The sequence below is a fragment of the Calonectris borealis genome, chromosome 23 (genome assembly GCF_964195595.1).
Source record: "Calonectris borealis chromosome 23, bCalBor7.hap1.2, whole genome shotgun sequence".
Lineage (NCBI taxonomy): Eukaryota > Metazoa > Chordata > Aves > Procellariiformes > Procellariidae > Calonectris > Calonectris borealis.
In genome coordinates, this window is record NC_134334.1 from 2,325,547 (window position 1) to 2,352,290 (window position 26,744).

The 26,744-nt window shown below is 41.0% G+C and overlaps 1 protein-coding gene across 2 annotated transcripts in view; it reads right to left on the reverse strand.

The window, feature by feature from the left end:
* SKI (SKI proto-oncogene) overlaps nucleotides 1-26,744 on the reverse strand; it is a 118,466-nt gene that overhangs the window by 12,653 nt on the left and 79,069 nt on the right. For both annotated transcript variants that reach the window (XM_075172227.1, XM_075172228.1), the window contains one exon: nucleotides 463-588. In XM_075172227.1, the coding sequence (XP_075028328.1) occupies nucleotides 463-588 (126 nt within the window). The remainder of the gene's footprint in view (nucleotides 1-462; nucleotides 589-26,744) is intronic.

The following is a 26,744-nucleotide window of genomic DNA, read 5'->3' on the forward strand; positions in this document are numbered from 1 at the left end:
AAAATCTTTCAAACTATAAATCACAATGGAGTGCTAGTGATGTTTTTCACTACGCATATCTCTAAAACTACTCTCCCTCTGGCTAGGACCTACTTGCTTAGTAGATTCCACTGGAAGAGGTGAACTGTACTAATGTAAAACCTCATGTTTTTTCTTTGCCAGTAAGTTACATGTAGTTTGCAGAGACCACAAAAGGCTCCTGAGTCTTTCAGGATTCTTGTACCTTAAAGGCTCGAAGGAATTGTTTACTTCATTGTCACAAACAGGGTTAGTGAACACTGGAAGATGGCAAGGAAACTGGGAGGACTGTATAGCTCAATGTGTACTAGGAAAAGGATAGAAATGTCATTAATTTAGAAAACCTGGGCAAGTTCTTTCTCTCATTTTCTCTTCTGGTTTCAGTAGAGGAATGCTACATGCTAATTTGATCTCTCTTTTGATTACAAAATGTTCAGCAATCACCTTATTAGATGAACTGGATAAGGACCGTAACCAACTGGACTGTTTTTCCTTCTCAGTAGAAGCTGGAGATTGGGAAGCAGAGTCATCTATTTTGGGCTTTTTGGAAGCAGGAGGATCTGAAGGGACCTGAAACAAAGACAGGCAGGAAAAATCAAAGACAGAATTACTCATTTTGCAATCAGCTTAGAAACAGGTTATAAGGCAAAAGCAAATTTTGTATTTAAAAGAAAGAAACACTGGGGTTTTTTTCTGCATTTTTAAACCTAAGGAAAAACAAAGGCGTGAAAACAAGGGACAGATACAAACTATGACATAATGCGGCTTCATTCCTTCATTTAAAATACTTCAATAAAGTGTAGATGGTGCAGGAGTGATAGGCAGTAATATAAGTGAGACATTCACACCATGTTGCAGAGGACTATCTGCCTTTTATTATTTTTGCATGCAGAAAGGTAAGGTTTAATGTGGTTGCTGAACTGGAAAGATTATTTTAAATGAGAACAGAACAGACTTTGTTATTCTGTTTGCAGCGGTTGTTATGCCGATGACTTCACTACCCCACAGCTGCAGTGGATTCTGGGGGTGCTGCCAAGAGCTGCTTTGCCTTTTCCACAAGTGGCTCAGCTTGGCCCATAAATCATCCTCAAGCATAAGAAAGCCCTTTGGCAAGCAAAACCCCTTTCCTTCAACACTGCGAAGGAATAAAATTCCTATAGTCCCAGCGTGGCTTGCAAAAAAATTGGTAACTACTGGTTTAACTGGTGCAGTGGGGATACCAGCTTGAAGCCTTGCCAGTACAAACACGTCTATCAGCAGGGAGGGAGAAGGTTCTGGACCTTATGCTGCATCAGAAATAATAAGAGAAACATACCACCTCTGTTTCTCTTCCTTTTTCTTTCTTTTCTTTTTGTAATTCCCTACCTTTCCATATTCCCATTCAACCTGGTTCTAAGTAAGGTGGCAGAACCCTGCTGCAATAACTAGTAATCCTCATATTTGCATTAGATTTTTTCATCCTTACACCTTACTGTGATTTTTGTGGGCAAACAAGTATTTATACAGGTGTGTCCGTAAAACACAGGCATGGCAACATTTGGAGAGCCTGAAATGCTTCAAAACCAGGTCTATTTGCCAATGAAAGAAAGGGTCTTATTTGCCAATGTCTTGTGCTCTGAAAATCAGTCCCCTTCAAGGCATCTTAAATCAGGAACTCAGAAATTGCTTCTCCAAATGATTATTCACTCCTGAAAACTGTGATCTAAATGACTTTACGTGAAGAGTACATGAGGAACTGAAAGCAGTATTGTTAAAATGCACTTCTCCAGACTCCCAGCTGACTTCCAGGCAAACCCAACAGCCATGTAACTAGAGCAATGCCATCTCTTTTGCACACCTTAATTAGGAGGAAATTATGACCTCATGTCCATGAACAGGCTAGTAGTGCTTTCATGGAAGCAGGGCAGCAGTGTGGTAGTACGGCTCAAGCCGATGACTATCTAGCTAACGCCAGTTCATCTGGCAGCACGCACCACTTACCGCTTCTACAGCCCAGTGTGCATAGTAACATAATCAAACCAAGTCTGGAGGTTTTAGTAAAACATTCCCTGGCACTCTGGAGCTTGGGGCAGCTTTCCATATGTAGCAGATGAAGAAGAATGACATGGGTGTGTATATGTGTAACCCCACGTACAAAATTAGCCCATGCCAGTGCCAAATGCCAGCTTCAACGGATTTGCAGAGGATTCTTTCGGCACAGCTTCAGGCTTCCCTAGGGTTGACTCTTGTAGTGGCTACGGCATGGTCCCTCCCATCTACCTCAACTAAGAAAAGGCATTTCTGAATGCTTTTTGTAGAAAACGCAGGACAATGCATTGGAAAAGATTTGTTTTTGCTTTCAGAGATGCTGTCTGTGCAGAATTAGTGACAGCATTAGAAAGGTATTTGGCAAGTGACTACTGATCCCAACCCTATCCACTGGGGATGGTGAGCTGTGTGGGGAGGGGAACTTGGGGTGGAGGGTGGGGAGGAAGGGGGGCTTGGAATGAAAAAAGCAACAGGTGGCAAGACTCAGCATGGAAACCCGTTCCTCCCCCCGACCATCCGCGCTCTGCTGCCTGCAGAACATTCTCTTCAGGCAGGCGTGGAGCCGGCCACCCGGGCCCGGCACCCCCCCGCCACAGCGCTCACAGCCAGAGCGGATCAGTCCCACGGGGCACACGTAAAAACGAGTGGCTCTGGGAAAAGGAGAGCAAGTGTCAGGTTTTAGAAAGGTTCCAGGGGAGACGTTCCTACAGAAGAAGAAAATTTAAAGAAATCATGTCTCGTCTCCAGCTTTCTCCACTGTCTCCCTTCTTTCCCCTTTAAATCAAGGCTGACACCAACAATCAGAAGGGCTCTGAGCACAAAACATTTCTGTAGACCTGGGAAATGATGCTTAACCTTTTGTTGCCAGGAGCCACTATTGATCTGAAAACATGAGCTGCTGTTAGAAAAAAAAGCAGTAAACGACGTGTGTGCATGGGGGAAAAATAGTTTGCCTTCCCCACAAAGAGATGTAAACGGGTGAAAAAAGGGGGAGAGAAAAACAGGTGCTAAATGGGGTGCGTAGATTTTTCTAACTTCAAGTCATCTCCCATCACAGGACTCTTCAGTGTTGCTAACGAGCTAGTGCTGTCTGAAGTGGCAAAGCACTTCAGCTGGACCTAAAAAAAGGACTGCTCCCAACATAGTTTTTGAACTGCTGTGGTGATCTCCGCCAGTTTTCTTCCCATCCACTATCCCATTTTGTTTACACAGATCATCTGCTGGTTGAGGCAGGAATTGCCTCTCAGTACATGCTTAAAAAAACCCAGCACATATTTAGGTTCCATTTCAACAATATAAAAATGTAGCAGTTCTGGTAGTTTCCCACCTGGTCTATGAAATGCTGCGGCACTACATGTGGCTATTAATCAAGAAATGGAGGTTCATCTCTGAAACTCAGGAAACAGAAGGCTTCTGACTACAGCCTGTCCTCACGTGATTAAATATTTCCTCTTGTGTATTTCTATCTGCTTGGGCATCCCACTGAAAACACTTTTGTCCCCCTCCACAGAAGTACTCTGGCTGTGTCATGAACTCAACAAAAATGCCACCTATAAATATCCAAAGCAGGTCAGTACTGTACCATACTGCACTTCTCTTGTTTTGTGCAGCCTTCTGATGCTGAAAGAGGCAGAAGCAATTTGCTCACAACTATAGGAAGATACTTAGATGCGGAACAAGACTAGATACTGAACACAAAATCTTCTCTTCGTATGACTCACCGATTACATCCCACTCTAGGACAGATTCCAGGCAACAATATACCCCACTCTGACACTTCCAACCCAGCCACAGCAGCCAGCAAACCTTGGTATTGGCTCAAACATGGATGATTTTATTTCATTTTCTCTCTTTGCCAAATAATGAAACATACAAAGTTGCAAAAGAAATACTGAAAATCTGATGTAACTTTTTTGCCATCTTCATAAATTACTTACGAAAAACTTGAACCCAAACCCTAGAAGACTGAAATAAATATTTCCTTGTTTCCTATTCAGTTCTTCTTCCATTGCTGGCAACTTAATAATCTGTTGTCAAATGGGCTTTGCGCTGGGCAAAGTGATTTGTTAATATACATTTTCTTCGATCCACAGATGTAAGAAACTTCATGATACAAAGTGGGCCCAGAAATGCTATGTAAAACATTTAGTTAAGCTTTTGGACTCTTGTTTCCTGAAGCAATTGATTTTTGAGGAAAAACAGATACAGAAAGATTTATAAAGTTACTAAAAAAAGATTTTAAAAGTACATTCCAAAGGGAAATTTGGGCATGTGAACTTTAATGTCAGCCATTTTAAGGCAAACTTAAATTAAGCAGCCCAATTTGGCCTCTAGCCAGCCAGGGCCACATTTGACATGTCAGATCAAATTTTCTACTTCAATTAAGTATTACAGTAACAAAGCATGAGACCAGTAGAAAGAATTTTTGACCCTCTACTCCTCAAAAAGACAAGCCTTCCCCAGCGCTCAGTACCATGAACAGAACCAGCAGACCGAGCAGTACCAGGTCAGCACGATACAGGAGCGTTACTTTTCGTTGCAATATAGAATGGAAAATGAGCCCAGAAAAAATTCTTAAATTTAAGATTTGGGAGTGCTCACGGATATGATTCTTGGGGCCTGAGGACCTACCAAAATGCATTTCCTGAAGTCATTCACTTTTTCCCTACCTTATTTCCATCACTATGTAACTGGGCTGAGCAGATGACTTTTTTCTCTCCTCATTTTTTGCTCTGTTGCACAAAATGACGACCGCTGCGTCCTTACGACACTCTGTGATGCGAGCAGCTATCCACTAGGGGATAAGCTAAGACCACGACAGACAGGACAGCACTCCCTTTTGGAAGGACAGAACACCAGTACAGGCCAAATCCTGCAAAATGGTAAAGTCAACGGAACTGCAACTAGTCTTATACAATCGACAGTCTAAGCCTACATAAAGGCGTGTATTGCCAAACGCCTGCACTTCCATCTTCTGTAAAAAACCAGCCAGTGCTATGGAACAGGGCTAAAACTCAGTGCAAACCCATGTTCGTAAAACACCCAGGACCCTGTTAAAATCCTTCCAACTTCAGTGTGCTCTTTGTCAACCCAGGTTTTGCTGTGTTGCTCAGCTAACGTGTAGTGATGCATGTGGTAGTGAAAAATGGGCTGCTTTTGCCTTGTTGAGAATGGAAAACATTAGGTGAAAGGAGTTTAAAATATTTAAGAGGCCTCTTTGCCTGTGGAACTTCTAGCGTAGAAATGTACCTTCAGAAAAGCAGCCCATGCTCCAAATTCTGATCTATCCTCTGCCGATAAAACCTCCCCATAACTGGGTCTAAGTTTGGCATCAAATTCCAAAACCTAATTGAAAACACAGATCTCTGTTAAAACAGGGTAACAGCACATGTTTATCTGTGTTTGTAGCCTTTCCCAGGCTAGGTGTGAATGCATTTCCACTATGTGTGGTGAAGGGTATGAGTGACAGAATAAAAACTCCAGGCTCCTCTGCTCTTCAAGCTCGGCGATGCAGCGCCAGCCTGGTGCTGTAGCGGCTATTACTGCAGCTTTGCGAACATCTGACGGGCTGGGAGCAGGTGCAGTGACCCACACTGCACGGGCTGCTGATTCATCCCTGCGGAGAAGCTACAAGTTGAAGGGACAGAGCGTGCTCTGTGCAGGTGCTTCGATGAGGCTGGGGGATCTGTCTCTTGGACCAGTCCGCTCCTTTTAAAGATGGATTGGAAATCGGATACCATACCAGCAGAAATCACGGCATCCTACGTGGCATCTTTAGAAATGAAAGATTTAATGTCCCCAAAAGCTCTCAAGCTGTCCCAATGCATAGGAATCTGTATTTCAGTCTGTTAAAAAAATTAATTGGGAAAATACTGTGAGGCTGAAGAATTCAATTTCATATTCCTAACTTGGGTGTAAATCAGAAACATCTCCATTGAAAACTCCGCAGCTAGAAAAGCATGTATAACCAGAGTAGGCAAAATAAAAAATGGTCCATAAATCTATAGATAGCGTACTATCATTTTGTTCAAGCTATTGCTTCTGCTGGTAGTTCATGCAAAGAGCTGAGTTCAGTTATACCATGAGAAAGGGTGGGGCTTCCTGTCTCATCTGATACTCCGTCTGGGTGTGAAAATTAAGCAGCTTTCTCATTAGGGGCACAAACCACAAGACCAGACGCCGGTCTGATATAAGCATGGAGAAACCCCAGAGAGAGACTACTTGGTTTCAAAACGTGTCAGACATCAGAAGATAAAAATACATTGAAAGAGCAAAAAGCTGTTAGTGAGCACATCTTACCACTAGCATCAAATGCCCACGTTGGCGTTCAGTGCTAAAGCTGCAATCCAGTCTGTGCTGCAACCCAGTACAGCACCGCAGGCTCAACTGGTCTGTGCTCGAGGTTCTCTTAGGGTCCAGTGGGTGAGCAGGGTCTTCCCACTAACTTAGTCAGCCTTTGATTAAAAATTATCTGGTTGTTACTTAATATGTTTTTCCTGTTGAAAACTATCATCTGACCATCTCAGCTCACATTTACTCCCCGCCAAGGGAATCTGGAATTCAAGCACACGCCTAAACCAGCAACTGCCCTACAGAGAGCGGTAACGGTGCAAGACCCTCTTGGCCATGAACACACCTGCACCACAGGCCATGGAAATTCTGAAAGACCAGCCTAACACCTATTCGCAATAAAACTTTCCTCCTTAGGTAAGCTGGATAGGAAAGATGATTTTGTAGAGGACAAAGGGGTGGAACACACAAACAGAAATGGGCTTGTGACTCCAAGTTTTTCTACTGATTGATTTATAAGATCCTAAGCAAATAATTTCCACTACCCTCCCCTAGGAAACTAACACTAATTCTGTTCGACTTCAAAAGATATATCAAGAATAAAACCCGCTGACACTACAGATACACCAGTAAAAATGTTACAAAAGTGCCCAAAGATTTTCACCTATTTCAATTTACGGATACCAAAAGTTTTCCAGAGCAGTGAAGAGCCATCTCTAGCAAATGCATGCCAGCCAGCAACAGGCTTGTTTTTCTTAGCTGCTTTATACAGACCCATCCGTTAGGTCCTTGCTGGGTTACAAGGAACGGACTGGACAGGTACACATCTTATTGGGAAAACTCAGCATCATTTTAACATATGACGTTAAAAGGGGAAGTCAAGGACCAAGTGGGAGTTTAGTCAACAACCTTTCTGAGTCATAACTTAGGCAGGTCAGATGGCATTTTCAAAAGCTCCTAAGCTGTACCAGAGCAAAATCACATTAAAAGCCAGGAGAAGTCATGCTACCGAGATGCTCTATTTATTCTGCAGGTTTTGCCAAGCTTATTTCACCAACACTAGCTTGCTCCTAAGAATAAACTTACCCAATAGACAAAAACCCTCTATACACAGTGAAAAAGATGGATTGAAACTACCTTTCCAGCCAACTACACTGCATTCAGTTATGGCATCTGCAAGTGAAGCGTATGAGAATGCTTCTAGTGCTTCTTATTTGATTTGGCAACTTAGCTGTTAACCACTACTGGGACAAAGCTTTTAATACTTTATTAATGTTTCCTTGCAGGAAAGGCACTACAAAAAGTGAAACGTTGGGAGTTGAAGCACAGCAAGGGAACAAAAAATTGTAGAGATTATTACTCTCATTACCTGCACAACTATTCAATAAAATAAGTATGAGAAGCTCTGAAAGCATCTTTCTACAAGGAACCGATGGCTTTTCTTACTCAATGATGAAAAGCATGTCTAAGCAACTACCCCAACCCTGGTATTTCATGCTACTAGTAATGCCTGAAGAGCCCTAGGAAAGTCTCCAGAAAATATTTGCATAGACCGTTGCTGAAAAATCAGAGTATATGGGTTCTGTTCCTATTCAATGAAGAGCGCATTGAGTAATACAAGTGGGAACTGAAAGACAGAACTTTTAGGTTCTATTCTAAATGGCTTTACTTGTTTGTGCGACCATGGACCAGTTACTTAAACTCGGCTGACCTGTAGATACAAAATGGGTAATATTACCTACCCATTTTTAAAGGGTGCTATGAGCTTTATCTTCTACTTTTACTGGGAAGAAAAGGATGCAAAGTCTTATTTTAAGCATAATGAAGTCATGGCACTGTGTGGTAACGCTTCCTCTAGTAGTACCCATGTAATTTTTTTCTTCGGAGCCCTAAGACTCGTTCAGGCTCCTGCTGGCACAATGATGGTATTATGTTGCACAGCCTTGTAAAATGGCATTTCAGAAGAAATGTACCTTTACCAGTAACAAGTATTCAAAGCTACTTCTGGAGGTTACCGAGACCACAGTTCCTGAACTTGGGAACTGAACTTGGACTACTCCACAGGGTGCTTTTATGAACCGCAGGCCTGCGTCTAAGAACAGGCTGAACCACATGAGAACGGAGTGTGCTCTGTGCTTCTCTGGTTGTCTTAAGACTTCTTTCAGATTTCTAGTTAAAATCAAACTAAAAAATGCAAAATGAGAGGTATCTTCAATGTGGGAAAAAGGGCCCTTTACCTGCATCCTTTAAGCCTTCACAAGCATGTCAACTGATGGATAGAACACTTGCTTCCTAAAGCCCTTTTGTGAAGTGATCCAGAAATGATTAATAAGGTACGAGACATCTTTATAAGGACTGCACTTTCACGTGGATTAAAAAAATAAATATATTCAGCTACAGATTGAAAGCTATGAAGGGGTGTTTCAATAATAAAAAAAGCTAAAAATAATGCTGTTCTACAGAGCTGTAAGAAGATTTACTGCTTGTCTACTGTATATATTTAAAAGAGAAAAAAACTACCACATTGCAGTGTCAGTTCTAGGGAGTGTATGTAGCATTTGTTTTATTTTTCTTTTTTACAATTTTGGTTTCATTGGGCAGGAGTCCAGACTTTCCATCTTCCCATTTTTCACTGCTCTGGTGGAAGCATAAGTACTCATTTTACCCTGTCATTTTGGGACGTGTGATTACGGGAAGTATTTGCTTTCTATTCTTGCTTTCACAGCACACATGCTGGCTGCCAGTGTGTCCCCCAAGTCTGACCTGTGGGGAATCTTCACAAACCACAGTTGAGAGCGCTTTGGAGAGCGCCTGTTATGCACAGCCATAAAAAGGAGCTGTGAAAAAAACCCTCACTGGAACTAACCTGCTCTCCCTTCGTATTGATGAGCCTGTAAGGACTCTGTCTCTTCCTGAGAGGGGACCTTCTGGTTGTCCAAAGGCCTGACTTTACTGCACGGATAGCAATGTAAACGCAACTTCCCAGCTAATCTAAAAGAATGCTATGTAAAGAGGTAATGTCTTAGTCATATGGCAGTATAGGAAGCACATCTTAAAAAATTGGGAACTGAGTTTTTCTCACACCAGTGCAAAAATCTTTAATTTCTATGAAATCACATCCAAAATTTACAACAGAAGAAGTGAAAAGGGACTGGACTATTTTATTTCAGACACTATCTCAGTTTAAAGTAAATTCCTACAGAGTACCCTTTGATGAATTCATTTTGTAAAGGCAAATTTAAACTATCTTCTAGAACACTCTATGTAGCCCCTAGCGTAAGTCATCATTCATTTTCAGAGCTTCTTGGCTAGCATAAAAGAAAGAAAAAAAAGTTTTCTCTCCTGTCTTAACATTTCTTTCCTTTTATTCTTTTAGTACAAAAATTAGGCCAGATGACATCTGATGATTGCACTTATCCTAGGGAGCAAACAGAAAGGCATTTCTAGTAAGTTCTGGTATAGCAAAACCAGCAACAATCTCCCAGGTAAACCCCAGATCCAGAAGCTTGATTTTGAAATGGAGGGAGCAAATGGAAATAATCTCACCACTCTCCTATTTCACAAAGATTGGTAAGCCTTCTGTGATTCTTCTGGGCCACTGGAAACTTTACTGCAACTTGCTAACTTTTTCCTGAGTTCAGTATCAGTGAAGCTTGGTTAGCATGAAGATGCAGCTAGTGCTACCTGGAAACTTGTATTGAGAAAAAATGCTCAGCCAGTTCAACTAGCTGTTTAATCCCTGTTCTCAACAATTACTCTTTTATTTCACTGTCCTGCTTGTAGATCTATCATATAAAATTACTCTTTGCTATAGATCTGATCCTAATAATCCTTAAAACTCTCCAAATCTTCTACAAACATTGACTTTTTAATAGCCATTCTAGTCTCAAAATTCTATGAATCTTTAATAGTTGCTCAACAAAATCAGTATTTCTCATTCAAAGTGATTCTGCTTCTCTGATTCTTCTAGTTGAAATCCCTCTGCTACGGGCAAGCATAAGCAGCACCAAACCATCGTAGTATGATGCCCACTACACAGATGGGAAAGCTGAAATAAGCCAGAAACAAAGTAAAAGCCATGCATGAATGTGGCTGTCAGCTATCTCAATGTCTGTGTTAAATCCCTCAAATAAAATACCCCCCTTTTCTTTGAAAGAAACATCTGAAAAGATAGTTGATTATTTGTTACATGATGTACTTGCGCTTTGGCTCTTGGCTGGTGCAACTGGAAGCCTCTTTTCCATTGACTAAGAGTCTGTTTTGCCCTTCCAGTGGAAACTAAAAGTTACAGCTTGAAAAGAATTCCCTGCCCTGTGGTTTAAAACAAAACAAAACAAAACAGTTCAACTCACACTTCCCACTGGCTGAGTAGAGCCAGTGATGGAGACTAGTATAAACCAGGTCAGAGGGGCTAAGAAGAAAGAATGGCTCCTTTTCTCTGGTCATTTTTATTGGCACCAGTTGCCTGGGAACTCTCTGATGCCCTGTCAATACGAAGGGAAGGAGAGCGCAACCGACTGAGGAAAACAAATGAAGGAGGCGTGTGCGCCTGCACACACACATGCACGGGTGTTCCAGGAAAACAGAAAGCAGGTTTGGCAGTTGGAAGGAACTACGGGCTCGGCTCCTGTTGTAACTGAAGCTGAGGGAAGTTATGCCATCAGATTCATCAAGGGAAATCAAAATTTCCTCTATGAACAGATTTGCTTTGCTCAATCTTTGCTGAATTGTTTGTGGGGTCACGGTTCTGGTAATCAAAAAGCCGTTGGCGGACAAAATTTTCTCCTCACATTTTCTTTGAAATGAAACCAGGTTCTCTTGCTGTAACTGCACTTAAGTTCCAGCTTCAAACTCTCTCCAAGGCATCAGTTCCTGTATTGTGGAGACATGTCCACTCTCCCAGCCAAGAATCTCATTTTAGTTTCAAATGTTACATAAAAGGCAAGTATTCCCCTTGTGATTTCCACTAATATCAGCCCTCTACCAGGCATGGTGTTCTTCCCCAAGTACCAACTAATGCATAATGAACTTCAGCACCCAGACAGGTGCATAATGAACTTCAGCACCTTTATGAAGCCAGGAAAGGGGAGAGGGGGCTCTAAACTGATGGAACACAGATGGGCTTTTGGTGCTCTTTTGTCAAACTCTCCTGCAGTACCTGGGCAGGCAGCTGCCGAGCTCCAGACTGCCCTGATGTGGCTTCATCCTCAACTCCTCTTGTGCCTGCAGAGCTCTCTAGGGCGCAGCATCTGCCCCTGATTCAACATGGTGATGCAACTAAAAAGCTACCAGCACCCTACCTTTTTTTTTAATTACAAGAACAGGCATTTAACAGAGACCTTTTTGCTATTCAGAACTTCTTCCTCTTAGGTTCACCTGACTTTCCTCTCTCTTACTTTGGCATCTTTCCTAAGCACAAGCCATACTCACAGGTTTCATGACTATTAGGGCGACACATTATTTTACCACTGCAGTTACAAAGTCCCATCCTGCTAGCATCTGGTGTCTTCACAGCACATCTATGACAACATACTTGGTTTCTCCCAGACAAGTCCAAGAACTGTGCATGTCTGAAGCCACGACACCTCCAGTGCAGCTACCAATCGCAATGGTGAGCTGTCAGGGCAACTGTCTCCCATCTATAGTTGTCTGTGCCAAAACTTCGTTAGGCACCTTGATGTTAATCCAAAACCGTTTCACTCCTACCAGCAGTGCACATCAGGCAAAAATACGATCAAGATCATATGGATCAACTTCATGGGTAGTTACCAGATCTATGGTTTCTTGAATAATTTTGTTGAGTATAACACATCACCAGTGAATCTGAATTTTCTGTTCTAACCAATGGACAATGCAGTTTTTAAACCCAAGATTGCTTTAACTATGTATCAGTGGAAGTATACTGTCAGTATACAGTATACATGGTCGTGGATTAATAGTTACAAATCCTATTAAGGTTAAAAGACAGTGCAATGGAAAACCCCTAGTCCTAGTGAAACAAAACGGTGCAAGGCTTCAGTTATCTATCCCATTCTAGTGGAACTACCACCTTGAGTCTTTTTATCAAAAGATGACTACATTTTTGACTGAAGGAGGAGAGTAGTAACCATATAGTTAAGGATATTTTAGATGCCAATAGCTTTAAGTAAGATACTGAGCAAATTTAATATCATTAAAAGGAACTTGTTTTTCCTTCGTATCTTTTCAGTCAAGGCAGGCCATTTCTGTAAGAACACACTTTTTGAGGAGTAACTTCGCACCATCCATATATAGAAAACAGGAAAAAACTAAAGTCTTTGCTTACAAAATGTTTTGAAAGCTACAGACAGGCAGATGCTTCCTTAAGCACCCGACAACTAACGTGCTCTACAATTCTAAGAAAGCCACAAGAAGCTCATCTACTTTAAGTAACAGTTATTACTTCTGAAACCTCCCCATGGCTCCAAGGATAAAGGCAGACAACCAATTACAGTCTTAGACTTTTCAAAGCTTATTTTGCTGCCTTTAGAAATAAGCATCACATGCTCTTTCCACCAGATGCTGAGTTAAGGGAGGGGGTGGGAGTGGTTTGAGAGGGGAGGGAGGAGGAGGAGGGATGCAGGAGAGGAGAGGGCCCTTCAGTTTACTCTTTCCGGCAAACCCATGCAGCAAATCAGTCCTCCTCTGTCAGGAAGGGTTTGCTTTGGAAGAACCTTTTATGTTCCAGTGAGTGACCTGTCTAAATAGGACTAATTTTAGCTAAGACGTTTACCATGCAGGAGTGATACACTTCGAAAACGACTTTTGTCCTTCAAAAGGGTTAGTAACATTGAGAAAAGAGAAATATTCTCACAGTTACAAAAAAATTAAAATAAGTGACCAAAATATACCCCCTACAACTGGGATGATCAACATGAACACCAATACTAAAGAAGAAGCCTTTAGCAAATTGTCTAATTTCAACAAAAAGCCCACTCGTTTCTTCTTTTTTTCCCAACATAAACTCACCTTTTGACTACGGATTAGAGATCTAAGAGGAAATGCCCACAGAATGCATGTGAATACGTAGAGAGAGAGATACACAACATATTTCAAAAAACTATTTTGTGTAACATCAAATGAGGCAGCAAAAGATAATTTGAAGGGAAAACCGGAAGGGGAATGGGACGGACAGGAGGGGGAAATCTGGGACACTACAAGAAGGCTTTCAGTTCTTGTATAACGTGACAGATTTTAAGCCTTTAGGGGGAGAACTGGCTAAGCAATATTACAGTGCAGCGTGACTCCGCAGCCACATGGGTTGTGTCTGCTACAACTCTATTAATAGGAGAGAAGATTTAGAGAGGTTTGACTATATGCAGTCTGTATCTACCAATATAATTCCCGCTTTGTCTCCCCGCTGCATTTCTCCTCATTGCCACAGAGACTCCTGGGGATGTGCGAATGCGAACAGCACCCCAAAAGGGCCCGCTGGAGCAAACCGCCACACGGACTGGACCTGACGCAGCTCAGTAACCCCCCTGAGGTATTTGCTGGCCCCAATTCATCCTTCGTATCTGACAAAACATTCAAACTTTTGTTTACATCTATTCAAAATTAATAGGCTTTAAACACAGATTTAGCTTTTAGTATTAAGTGCATTGCAGAATTTAGGCCTCAGTTGGTATATGTATAATGAGTTATGTTTGTCGTGCCCAAATAATAAATATGAACACCCACCGGGCATGGCACGTAACTGGTTTTTTGCTCTCACTTCTCACTTTCTTGTTACAAAGCGAGTTCTATTCCACATCCCCATTCTGTGTGTGTAATGTGCCTGACCCCTATAAAGATGGTCAAATAAATATCTGGTGACCTCACAAGTATGAAAATAAGCTTATTTGAAAGAAAAAGTATATCTTCAGGGGGTTTGGCAGTAACTTTCAATTATTTTTAATTGCCTGGAAAATTAAAGTAAGAAAATAGTGTGGTATAAATGTTAGGGCACATTATTAAGCCGTTTTCATAATATCTTAGCCATAAGCTTAATAGACAAAAAGTTTTTTTTTTAAGCCTCGGTCATCTGTTCAATATGAATGGACTGTCTGTTCCCATACTTCCTCAAGGGGTAACTGAACTGAAATATTCCATGATAGAAACCAGATTCATTTTGACCTGGTAGGCAATGAGAACTCCACAGAACCTTCAAAATTTGGGTTTAATTACAAACCACCATGGAGTCTGGACTGCAGCCTGAGATCAGAAATACAAAGAAAGGAGTTGAGAGAAAGTTTGGAGCTATAAACGCCAACTGCCCTTCCCCCATTTTCCTTTTCTTAAACCATGGGATGGATTTTTTTCTTCTTATTGACAACACAACTCACTCAAACTGCAAAGTAAGCAAGATTTCCAAGGTAACAGTCTAAGTCTGCCTTTTTTTCTTCTCGTGGAATTATGCTATCACAACACTGACACCGCATCAAACGCATCACGGGAATCAACACAGAATTGAAATTCAGCCTTGGTATCGTGATGGCTTCAAACCCTCCTATTTTATTTTCTTCTTTTGTCTGAAACTTTGAAGCCTCAAAACCAGTTGTGAGGTGAACTTTCCTAATGAAGCCTATAATGCAGCGATTGAAACACACAAGACTTCGATAAGTATTTTATGTTAAAAACCATCACGAGCAGCCTAGCCAAAACAAAGCAAGCACAACCTTACATAAGCATAGGTTTGTGGCATTCCATATTCTGGGCAGCGAACTGTGCTGTATTTTTGCCAAAGTTGTGGTATAAATTAGCAATAAATGCCTGACCCAAAAGTCTTGGGTCAAGGAAAAGACTGAATCAGGCCCTCACTCCATGAAAGCAAACACCGTAACATCAGTATGAGCAGAAGGAGGAAGATCAGACTGTGTGAAGGGAACGTAACTGCTCAGTAACAGAAATAGTTTCACAGGGTCTGCATTTCAGTGCTGTTTTCATACATCCAAATGCAACAAATAAAAAAAAAAAAAAATCAGGGAAAGAGATGGTGTGTATCCATCTAGAACAGGGACAGGAAATCTCTGTCAAATGACAGAAGCTGAAGTGAGGGTGGATCATGCACAGAAGGGAACTCAATAACCACAGGCTGAGTCCTGTACAGGAAATTGTGATAACATAGATGAAGGGCTTAGATCTGTGGGGTGGCATGAGAAATGTCAAACATCTGCATTCAGACACATGCTCCCTTGCTTCTGAAAGGAAGGAAGGAAGGAAGGAAGACGAGAACTACCGGTCATTTTCAAGAGGACAAATTTGGGCACGAGGTCCTGTGCTGCTGGTCTTTGCAGTACTATAGTGTATTCCTGGACAATTCACTATGTATGTGCACCAGATACGCCAGACTAAGGCATTCAGTTAGATGCCTGCACTTGCTGCATACCCATTTATTGTTGCTACAGAGAGACAAGGACGAAGACCAGGAAGACAACCGTGTGGAAAAATGGTCTGACATCTTCCAAAATGGACCCAAACCATTTTGCTTCTTGCGAAGAGAAATTCCTTCTCTTCTGTAGCCCTAGAAGACAATTTTCTTTATCTTCTCTTTACAATATTGCCATGAACACCACCGCCTCCCCCAAAGGAAACAAGTCCATAAAAGACTACTTGCTGTGTAACCTTCACGAATCTGACTTAAATGCAGCAGGTAACAGACTAATAATGAAAATTCAAGCAATCAATCTATCCCAGTGTCACTCATCATGCCAGAACAATCAGCCGCATCTGATATGAAGAATCAAACAACAATGCAGTCCTCCAGTACTGGAAGATGGGTAGTTCTATGGTTTGCTTTGATCTTTGAAGTTCCCCACAAGGATAATTTAACCAATCTTACATTGCCAGACGTTTACTTGGTTTAAAGGATGTATAAAAGAAACACAAAACTGTGAGAATAAACTGGCATTAAGGACTTCACTTATTTGCAAACCACCATACACTGAAGTGTCTTGTTGCACTGAAACGTCAAAAGAAAAAAATGCACAACTCAAACATGAAAGAAAAATCCGAAATTAAGACTGACCACCCATTCACTTGTGCAACCCAACATAAAATGGAGAACCTGGATAGACAGTGTCACGGTACAGATGTTACTGTAATAAGGTGGCATTAGGGGTGAAGAGATGTTCCAACTAATGCTTTTTATTTATTTTATTCCCTGCTTAACCATGAGACTATATGTCACCAATTCCAATCCCTGAATCTTTACCTATCTCATATTAGGAATCTCTCTGTTCCATTTTTCTGAGATTGGACATAAAAAAATCCAGGTTAACTTGAAGGTTTAATGGAATATACCTATGTCAGTTGAAGCCTAAGACCTGCACTGGAAATAGAGCAATGAAATATTACAATGGTCACTATCCCAGCTGGACAAGGCTGAAAATCACTCATCTCTCTGCAAGGCACCAGCCTGGCAGAAGGAGGTCTGAGAAGATAATGTACCCTACAGAAATCAAGCACAAGTGGACAAGATGGGTTTGGTGGAGGGATGACTCCAGACAGGGCAGATTTTTGTCTCCCCAAGGAAAAAAATAACAGCCTGCTGGTATAAATGCAGTGTACCGTCTATGGTGGAAATTTAGCTTAGAAAGCATGAATCAGAGGGAAGTTGACACTTCACCTAAAGAAACACTACTGAGGCTGAGAAAAATAAAAGTTCATCTCGAGGAGAATCTTGCCAGCCAACAATGGGAACAAAAATTATCACCTTTAGGTAGATATAAAACTAAACTTACCTGGTGCAACAGCCAAAATCTTCAAAGGCCTCGAACACATGAAGGCAAAAATCCTTTGCAGTCATCTAAGCTCTCCCATACATGTGGCTTGAGGATTATTTTCCAAGAAATTTGGGCAGGTTCTCCCAACCACAATAGCAAGACTTCTGCTTAAGAGGGAAAAAACCTGAACTATGCCGCAAATGCACCAACCTCCGCTAAACTCTCTCTGACAAACTTGCAATCCTGTTCTCAACAAGGCCAAGTTTGGTCAACTTCCATAAGAAACAGGCTGAGCCATTATTGTACAGAAACAAAATTCTGCAAATGGAACAGGGAATGGAGGTAAAGCAGCATATTTTAAGAGGAGAGAAGGAAAAATTATTTGAAATACCAAGTAGAATCCCAAATCTTTATTAAAGAATACAGATTAATTTTGTGGGAGAGAAGTTTATCATTTCAACTGCTGCTGCTGCTGAAGTGGGAGGAAGGAACTGCGGGAAACCAGGCAAATAATGCCTGGCTCAGCTGTTCAGGGTAGCAGCTGTCCTGAAATCCTCATTGGAGGGAACAAGCCAGGAGGTCATGGAAGTCATGATTATTTGGAATGAAGAGGGGAAACAATAGGTTGGGGCCCTCTGTCTTCTTGCCTTTCTCATGTCTTTTGTTAGCTGTTGCCTTCCCAGAATAGCTGGCTGGCTGTATTCTAGACAGGTCTGGGTTTGGTTTTGTACATGCCTTTTCTCCCCTGCAGCTTCATAATTAAAAAAAAAACCAAACCAAAACAAAACAGTGACACCTCCACCTCTCCCGTGTTTACGCGTCTGACTCGCATGCACCTCTTCCAATTACTTTCAGTTGACTAAGGAGGCAGTTGGAAGCTTTAAGTTCTTCAGCAAGGGGTAGCATAACTCAGCTCAAAACAGAGAGAGTCCCTTGAAATTTAGTTTTCTCAGATCCCTCTCCTCTGTTGAGTTTCTCTCCTAGGCAAAGCTAATGCCATGCTGTAGGAGACATGACAACTAACAAACCTGTAAGAATCACTGCTTTGCCTGGAGGCAGGAATACTGCTGTTGCTCTAGTCATCACTGAGAAACTTTACAAAGAGGGGAAAAGGTTAGTGGAGACACTCGTTCTGTTTGTATACAGTATAACAGAGCTTGAAGCATCTTGAGGGCTAACAGGGCTTGTTAACAGTTCACAAAGTTTGGTGAACAAAAATTGGTTTGTTAAGATTTTGGACACCATGGTAAAACATGATTCTTGTCCTGCCTCTCACACCGCAAACTTGCATGACCTTGGGCAAGTCACTTAACCCTGATGAAACTAACTCTTATGTCACCCAGGAATGCTGTGAAGCTGATTAATTTGCAGAAGAGCTTTAAAATGGCAATCCTTACATAATGGTATAGTCTAACTGTTCTGGCTTAGTAGAGCTAAAGTGAGAGAGTAAACAAGGACTTAACCGCAAAATGCAGCTTCCTCAGAATTTCAGATAAAGACTGACTTTTCTTGCAGAATTTTTATAAGCAAGACACCCATATCCTGACTCCTACTTCACGTGAGTTTGGAGAGAAACAAGTCTTAATTTTCACTCTAGGATGAAACTGTTGTAGTCCTGCTGACTCAAAAGATCAGGTGAAAAAACGTAAAAAAAATGTAGTAACTTTAGGATTAGCAGTCAGTGGTAGAAGTTCCTTGCCTATAGAAGCAAGGATGAACACAGAGCCTGCTGAAAGCTACACTGCAAGTAATATTAGAGTAAATCTAAGATCAGAGAAAAAACATGTCTCATTTTAAATAAGTGGAGTTCCCCCCCCCTTTCTTTTTCTCCATACAGCCTTAATATTGATCCATAGATTAAGGATTTTTGCTGGGTGCCATCAGAATTGTTTAATAGGATACTTCTTGTGTTATAATCTCGGTAAAGAGACCCATGTATGGATTTGAATAACATCTTGAAAGGAGATTGATTGTAATAAGAAGGCAGACAGATTGAAAGAAGATTAAAACTTCATCTGATCCCCAACTCCCAGGCAAAGCATGATAACTCCCTCCCCTTTCTCCATCCTACACACACCTGATTCCTGACACCACATTAAAGGGCAGAAGGCACAAGAATGAAAACCCACCAAAATCCAGAAGGTTTCATTTTATGTTTGGGACAGGTTTAATGTGTTTGCACAGGAGATGAAACCACAGTATAGTTAGGTGGTTTTCATTTTGGATATCCACCATCGGTACACTTGAAATACCCTGTTGTAAAGCAGTGCTATGTGATTTACAACATCACCATACTATTTGTGAGAGCTAAGGCTTTTATTTTTTTCTAATGGTATTTGGCTTGGCTTGGTTTTCTGAACTGCTGTTGCTCTCAGGTTCAACAGGAGACATGTTTCTCTAAGCTGATTTCTCTGTGGCTGAGGATTTAATCAGATCAAAGTAGTGATTAAAACATGGACTATAACCACAATCCTTAAAGGGATAGCTGCAACATTAAGCCCTCCCCCATTCCCCTTTAAAATCAGAAGTGAAGCAATATCCATCTCCGGCAAATGTATGCTTTTAAAATATCTTGAAAATTTGCTACCTTCTGGGTCACCTTTCCTCTAGATAGGGTGCAAAGCTATTAGTAAGTACCAAGAAACTAAGATATGCAAATGAATTAAGGGCTGCACTTAATGTGAATGCATTAACACCATCAAGACATCCTTGAAGGTGGGTTTTCTGACACTCACTTTACTCCAACACATATACTGTGAATTTCCAGCACAGCTACCTCAGACCCTGTCAGTGTCTTGACATTCTTTCCTACATTTTTCCACTTGCTACTTTGTAGGTCTGTGGTTCTTTTCATCCATCCAAAGACAGCACGATAGCATGTTTAGAGTGGTGAGAAACAGGAGTATAAAAAATGTAAATGGAGCAGCATTTCCACAGCTCTACACAGAGTGAACCATACATTAAGGCCAAAAACGCTTTTTTAGTGACAATTAATTTCAGAAATTAGGCCTTATTTTACAGCAACTTCAATTATGATCTGTATGAAGAGCCAACAAGCTGTGCCATCAAATGCATGAGCCCTGTTCCCATCTTCATACTGCACAACAAAAGCAGGCCAAGTGACTCACTCCAGTGAATGCCAGAGCTAAGGATGAAGGCTGCTGGATTCTGGCTCCTGATCCTATTCTCTAAACACGAGGAATCACTGGCAGTTTTGATGGGTATTATTTTCAAGATGTAGAACAAGAACAGCTTCTCCTGAACTTCATGGAAGCTCTGCATCAGGAGTACCAAGGGATATTTTCAATTAATGGAGACATGCATGTTCCATTGGAAGTCAATATTTGCTAAGCCTACTTGGCAGTTTAGTCCTCCCCCCACTTCCATCACTGTGACACCTTTGAGATACCAACTCCTTGGTATGTGGGATAACATCTTCTTCCAAGCTATTCTTGACATTCTACTCCTACTCCTCTTCTATGCATTTAACCATTTTAAAGCTGATTTGGGTCGTGACTAATAGGATTAGATACTAAAATCATGTGCTGTTAGCAGTAGTCATTGTAAAGCTAACAAGACCCATGTGGAATGCAAGTTGGGGTAGCTTTCAGATGGGTGGGAAAGCATTCATGTTAATGTGTTCTTTCTTCTCCTTTTCAATTATAATTAATACGAAAGCTGGACAAAAATCCCACCAAAACCCCAAAACCTCAACTTCACTCTTTTTATAGTCAATTTCTTTAGTTTGCATATCAGTCTAAAACCAAAATTCCTAACAAGGGGTGATAAAGTGGTCTTCAGGCACTGCTAGGAGTGAGTGGGGACACTGAATAAATAAATGCCAATAGCCTAATTTTAAGATCCACTGAATTAAACCAGGCATACTTATTTTTTGAATCTAGGGTCGCAGGTTTGCACAAGTTCCGTGCAAAATTCACTGGTTCTAGCTACTTTCATCTCACTCTAGCTAATGTGAAGGGCACATGCCCTTCTCGTAGATATTCCCCCCAATAACTGTTTCTTGTTTTCACAGAAAAAGATATTAAAACAGAAGGGGAGAACACCCTCCTCCTCCCCTTTCTGACATTTGGAGAATGATCTGTTTATCTGCTTTAGGTCAAGAGTAATAGTTACAAAGGCCTGAAGGACAGGATTACTGTATTTTATTCCTGGCTCTGCTACTGATGTTATTTAAATGGCTTTAGGTAAATCAAATAACGCATATGTTTCACTAAACTACATTAGTGTAAACAGTATCAGAATTTCTAAAGGAGTTTGAGATTTTCAAATAAAAGACACTACAGAAACGAGACTAATGTTTTCATAGAAAACAAAAACAAAAACCAAAGAATGTAATTTTCCTAATTCTTTAATAGGGTTAAGCACCATTAATTCCAGCTGGGAAACAATTCAAGATGGAGCTCGTGAGTTTTGTCTTCTACATATTGAACATTAGTTTTCAAACCTCTTTCTGCAACTTCTAAATAGTTCCAGAAAACTATTGCAGGACATAGTTATGGAAACTCCCAACAACTCCAAACGTCTCAGTTTATCATTCTGAACAAAAGCATGCAGTTTAATTAAAAAGATTTAACTTCGCCTGCAATAATGTTCTCCAAAATTGGACATTCCACTAGAGTTGCTCTTTTTTTGCTCCTTTTTCTGACATATCTCACCATAAGATGATGTACCAAACACATCTGTAGCCTGATCCAGTATGACAGATCTTTTCACTATGTTCTCAAACATTAAGTTTATGTGCCAAGTTCTAACCCAAGTACCTATATGCGGAATATGGCTATTCTACTTTTAGACGTTCACAATGGAGTTGTCTACATTTGAGATAGTTGTCTAGATTCCCTTGCAGTCAACAGAAAGGCACTTCTAGACTGCAATTCATCCTAAAGTAGATGCTTTAAAATATATCAGATAATCTATCAGTTAGCACAGACTTGGACACCTACACTGTAGGCAAGCAGTAACTTTCCTAAGTTTATTCAGGTTCATGGATGAGACTTCCACAGAGAGAAATAAGTGTCTAAATATCCTTGAAAATCAAGAGGCAATGTTTAAGCATCTTTCCTCCCAGCTCACTTATGTCAGCTGACCAAGATTTGTTAACATCTTAAGACAACACTTTTATGCTTCATGCATAAGTCAAATTTATTTTTGTGGTGTTTTCTCCTCCACATGAAACAATGAGGCTAAAGAATTATTATAATGAATGGCTCTCTTTTAATGATTACATTTCTCAGTAGGACAAAAATAATTTTCTGGTTCAGAACAGCAGAGACCAATGTACATTTCTCCCAATATACAGAAAGCCCTTGGGGTAGTAATCAGATAGTGAAAGGCAACTCCTTCCTGTTGGCAAAGATGTTTTACCTGGAAATGCCTGAAAGTGCACCCAAAATGCAGATCACAAATAAGCTAAGTTATCCTTGTGTAAAAGTGGTTTAGCTGTCATACACAAGTTACACAGTTTTGAAGGTTCTTACCACTCCAACTGCATGCCTGAATCATTTTACATGCTATAGCTGTGATTCTATCCATTCTGATGGGGTTTTTTTACAGCATTATTAAGAGGAGGTTACAATTCTGCAAGAATCATCAATAGTCTGACTAATGTCACCTTTGTACATACAGTCCTAGTAGGACACTGTGCAACTGAACCACACATACTCACGCTCTTGTTTTCTTTTCCCCTAGAAAGGATTCTACAAATTCGTCTCTGGGAGAGAAAGAGGACACCAATATATTCTATAAAGTCACAGGGCTTCTAATGTAGTGCTGAGGTTTGCAGTTTTTCTCTGTCCTCTACTTCCACTTTCTCTTATGCCAGATCACATTAAAGTAACAATCAATTTTTCTGTCTGGCTCTCTCCCGCACAGTGCAAGCGCCACCCCTCTTCCATCCCCTCCACCCACCCCGGATCTTTTAGAGGCTAGGGAGACTTGGCTTACAGCCCGTGGTTCATCAATAAGCCAGCTACATGGCTGGTGGAATAACCTGGCAGCAGTTTGTCTTCTTTCTTCGTTTTATTGGCTTATATTCAAGCCTCATGCCTAGTTAGTATGATTACTACAAAGATTAAAATTTGCAGAGGTGCAAAATAAAAATAGCAGACACACAACCTGGGCAAGGACTTAGCTGTCTTACCAGTCAAGGTTTCACCTGAGTGACTCAACAAAATTAACCCCCTTCTTATGATTCCAGCATCGTATTTGATTTTAAATAAAAATGTTTCAAATGGTCACATAGGCACTGTGCAGAACTGTCAATTGAGTATTTCAGCCCAAGTACAACATCAACTGTGTACTACTGAATTCTAATGTTCATTAAAAGTTTGAGCAAAATCCAGTTCTTACATCTCCAAGCATGCAGAGATGAATCTTTGTTTAAGGAATGTACAAGCATGATGCTTTCATTGCACTTTTTACTTTACCATGAGTATGCCAGGTTCTTAGACAGAAATATTTCATCAGTATTTAACATCCACCTCTCTGAGCCTGTTTCTTGACTTGAATCTTGTGTGAACTGTAAACTTTCAATTCCACCCTAAATTCAGGCGAGATTCCAATAGGAAAGTTCCACAGTGCTAGCACCACTCAGTCACAGCAAAGTTACAGGGAGTTTGAATCCTGAGCTCTCCCGACACCCTGCTTGCTCAGAATGGACATCATTAGTGTCAGGTAGGAAGAACCATGCAGCTGAGAAAGGGGTTGCATCTAGAAGACTACGTCTCCAGAAGTTGTGCTCGCAGTGTTTTCCAGTATTGTAAACACTGAACGTACACTAATAAGAAGAACAGTACAAAGGATCACCTGGAATTATGCAGACATTCCTGTTGGGTCCATGTGAAACGTGGGAGGTACAGCAGGTGCAGTCCAGGGGACCATAACAGTCAGAACAAATACGCACAAAAGGTTCCGATAGTGCAAAATATACCGAAGCAGGACAGGTAAAATTGTTGCACGCAGAATACAGAATAATCCCTGGAATCCAGTAACAACCCAAACTCTTTAATGCAAATTACCGTGCCCAATGCCCAAACCTCCGTTTCCCCTGAGGATGGCTAATGTGCTACTTTGCACAGTTTGCGTACTTTGTGTATATCAATACAAACTCAGAGAAACACACCACCTTTCCAAATATTTTGTAAATCTGTAATTTTAAACAAAAGCTATTCAACTTCTAGATTGGCTAGGAATTTTTGTAAAGAAAATAAAAATGAAATATAATAAATTGAAATTTTCACTGTTACCACTGCACTGACAAAAATATGTTTACTACGTGCTTACGGGAAAAAAGTAATCTCATTTTCAGCCTCGACTTTTCACTCAGAATAACAAACACATTTACCATGGCCACACATTCTCTATCCATCGCTTACCTACAGACGTGTGTCCAGAATAGATCTGCTCTGCCTGAATTATTACATCAGTGCTGACAGCCTTGTGCCTTAATACAGTTAACAGTCAATTTTGAAAAAGACTGCTGGGCTCAACAGGATTATTTCCCACTACCAAAATGGATTTTAGATCAGAGGAAAGGCACTAGACTCCCTGCTCTATAAACTAAAAGCCACTCTATCTATAAAACAAATGCTCCAGTAGCGCAAGTGCCATGCAAAATACCCTCAGCTACTCTTCTCAGAGCAAAAGAGGAAATCGATTTCCAAGGCTCATTTGGTCTTGGTCTCTCTCCTAAGCCTGCTCAGCGAGGCGCTGCCTGTGTACCCGAAGAGAGGGAAACCCACTGGCTCCAAGCTTTGCTGATGGACCAAAGCTGATTATTTTAGCTTCTGCCAGAAGCTCACAGGATTTTAGGGGACGAGTGCAGCAGTGCAGGTGTCTGTGAAAATGAAGAGAAACCACCAAGTCTCCTGGGAGGACGGACTGAGAGGAGGAGGGGAATAATTGTGGTTTAGAAAAGGGAAGGGGTTGGTCGAGAGAAATACTATAAAAGCACCATGACGACAGAACAGGGTGATGGAAAGGTCAGTCCCTTTCAATAATGCTCTTTTTTTCTTGTCCAAATGAAACACTTGGCCACGTCCATCGCCAGAGTTCAGTTGGAGGTAAATGACTAGACAGGGGGGCCATAAACTGTCTAGAGATGCGATGCTGTTCTGCGATGGCTGGGGCCTGCCCTTCCAGCCCTTGTCCCCATTCTTCTACCAAGGCAATTTCCACAGCAAAAGACTCGAAAATTGCACCAAAGAAAAGGTGCTCTTGTGCACCTCACCGGCGCAGAGATGGACTGTAACCCCTATTTACCTCAAGCAAACACCTTCTGATGTCTAGAGCCCATCACGAAGGATTGCAGGAGTGAAAAAGAAGGTATTTTCAATAATGAAATAGTGATTAATCCTGATAGGCATGCAGCCCTTAGAATTACTTTTGAGCTGCTAGTGGTAGGTGGTCAAATTATACCTTTCCATCACATTTCCCACTACACTGCACATCTCCTCAGTACATTTTCTCATGAAACACTATAAGGATTCAGCACAATTAAACCTAACCACTGAGTAATTCCCACTCCTTTTTTCCCCCTAATATGAAATCATTCTTTCTAGTGCTTTAGGAAAATAAATGTAAGCTCTAGAGCTCCAGCTCAGTATTAATGTACAAAAATGGTGCATTATAACAGGAGATGCAATACAAAGATTTATTGTTCCACAGTAGTGGGTGCTATGGCCAGTTGAATGGTCATTTAAAGTTTTCATCTATGCATGACAGGTGGAAAAGCTTTAAGGGAAGGAAAAAAAGGGGGATTATTGTATGGTGAATGTTTTTGATATTATACAAATGAGGACGTTTCCTGCCTATCACAACCTTCCTTAAGACTGGGAGTTTTTCTCTTTGTTATTTATTCACTGGCAACTGATCTTTCTAATTTATTTCTTATGAGCACAGGAGTGGTGGCACATAAGCAAGTACGTCAGGGAGCAAATACACAGTACTTGAGCTCTTCTACAGCAACAGACATAGATTCCTGTAAAGCCAGAGTAAACCTTGGGTAGCTTTCCATTCAGTGATACAGCTTTCCCTTCACCACTGAAGGGTGAGCTACCGTGTATTTAGTGAAGCCAAAAGTCTTTTATCAAAAGTACCTGGTGTACAGCAAGTTCAAATCCCAGCTCACCTGCAGTAATGTGTTTGTGTGCCCGTTATTCCTTTAGTAGAACTGCTGACTGATTAGATCTGCTGACTGATTTTGCATACCATTCTTCATTTCTAAATCCTCTACCTCAACACAGAGTTTGTTTGCTTTAAAAAAAGGGGAGGGGGCAGAACAATGGGATCATTTCTTACTTCCATTGAGCAAATTGTTTTCTATTTTATTTATAATTTGTTTTTTTCTGCTGTCCCCTTCACACACTCCTTTGGAATAATAAAATGGAGTAGTTCCTTCCGTTCCAAGTTAAATTTTAATATGCATTACCTGAGAATCTAAAAAGAATATGCAAAAAGTCCTTTTTTTTCCTAGATCCTAAAACTTCAGCTCCTCCCTGGCAAATTCTCTATCATACTTTCCCTAGTGATATCAGTTCTCTTTTCATGGTCACTAACAATATCTGGCATTTCAGCTAGATGACTGGGCTGAGCTGGTGTAGTGGGGGAAACTAAAGGGATGCTTGGTTCAGGACTCTGCTGGCATTAAGGATCAATAATACAAAAAGA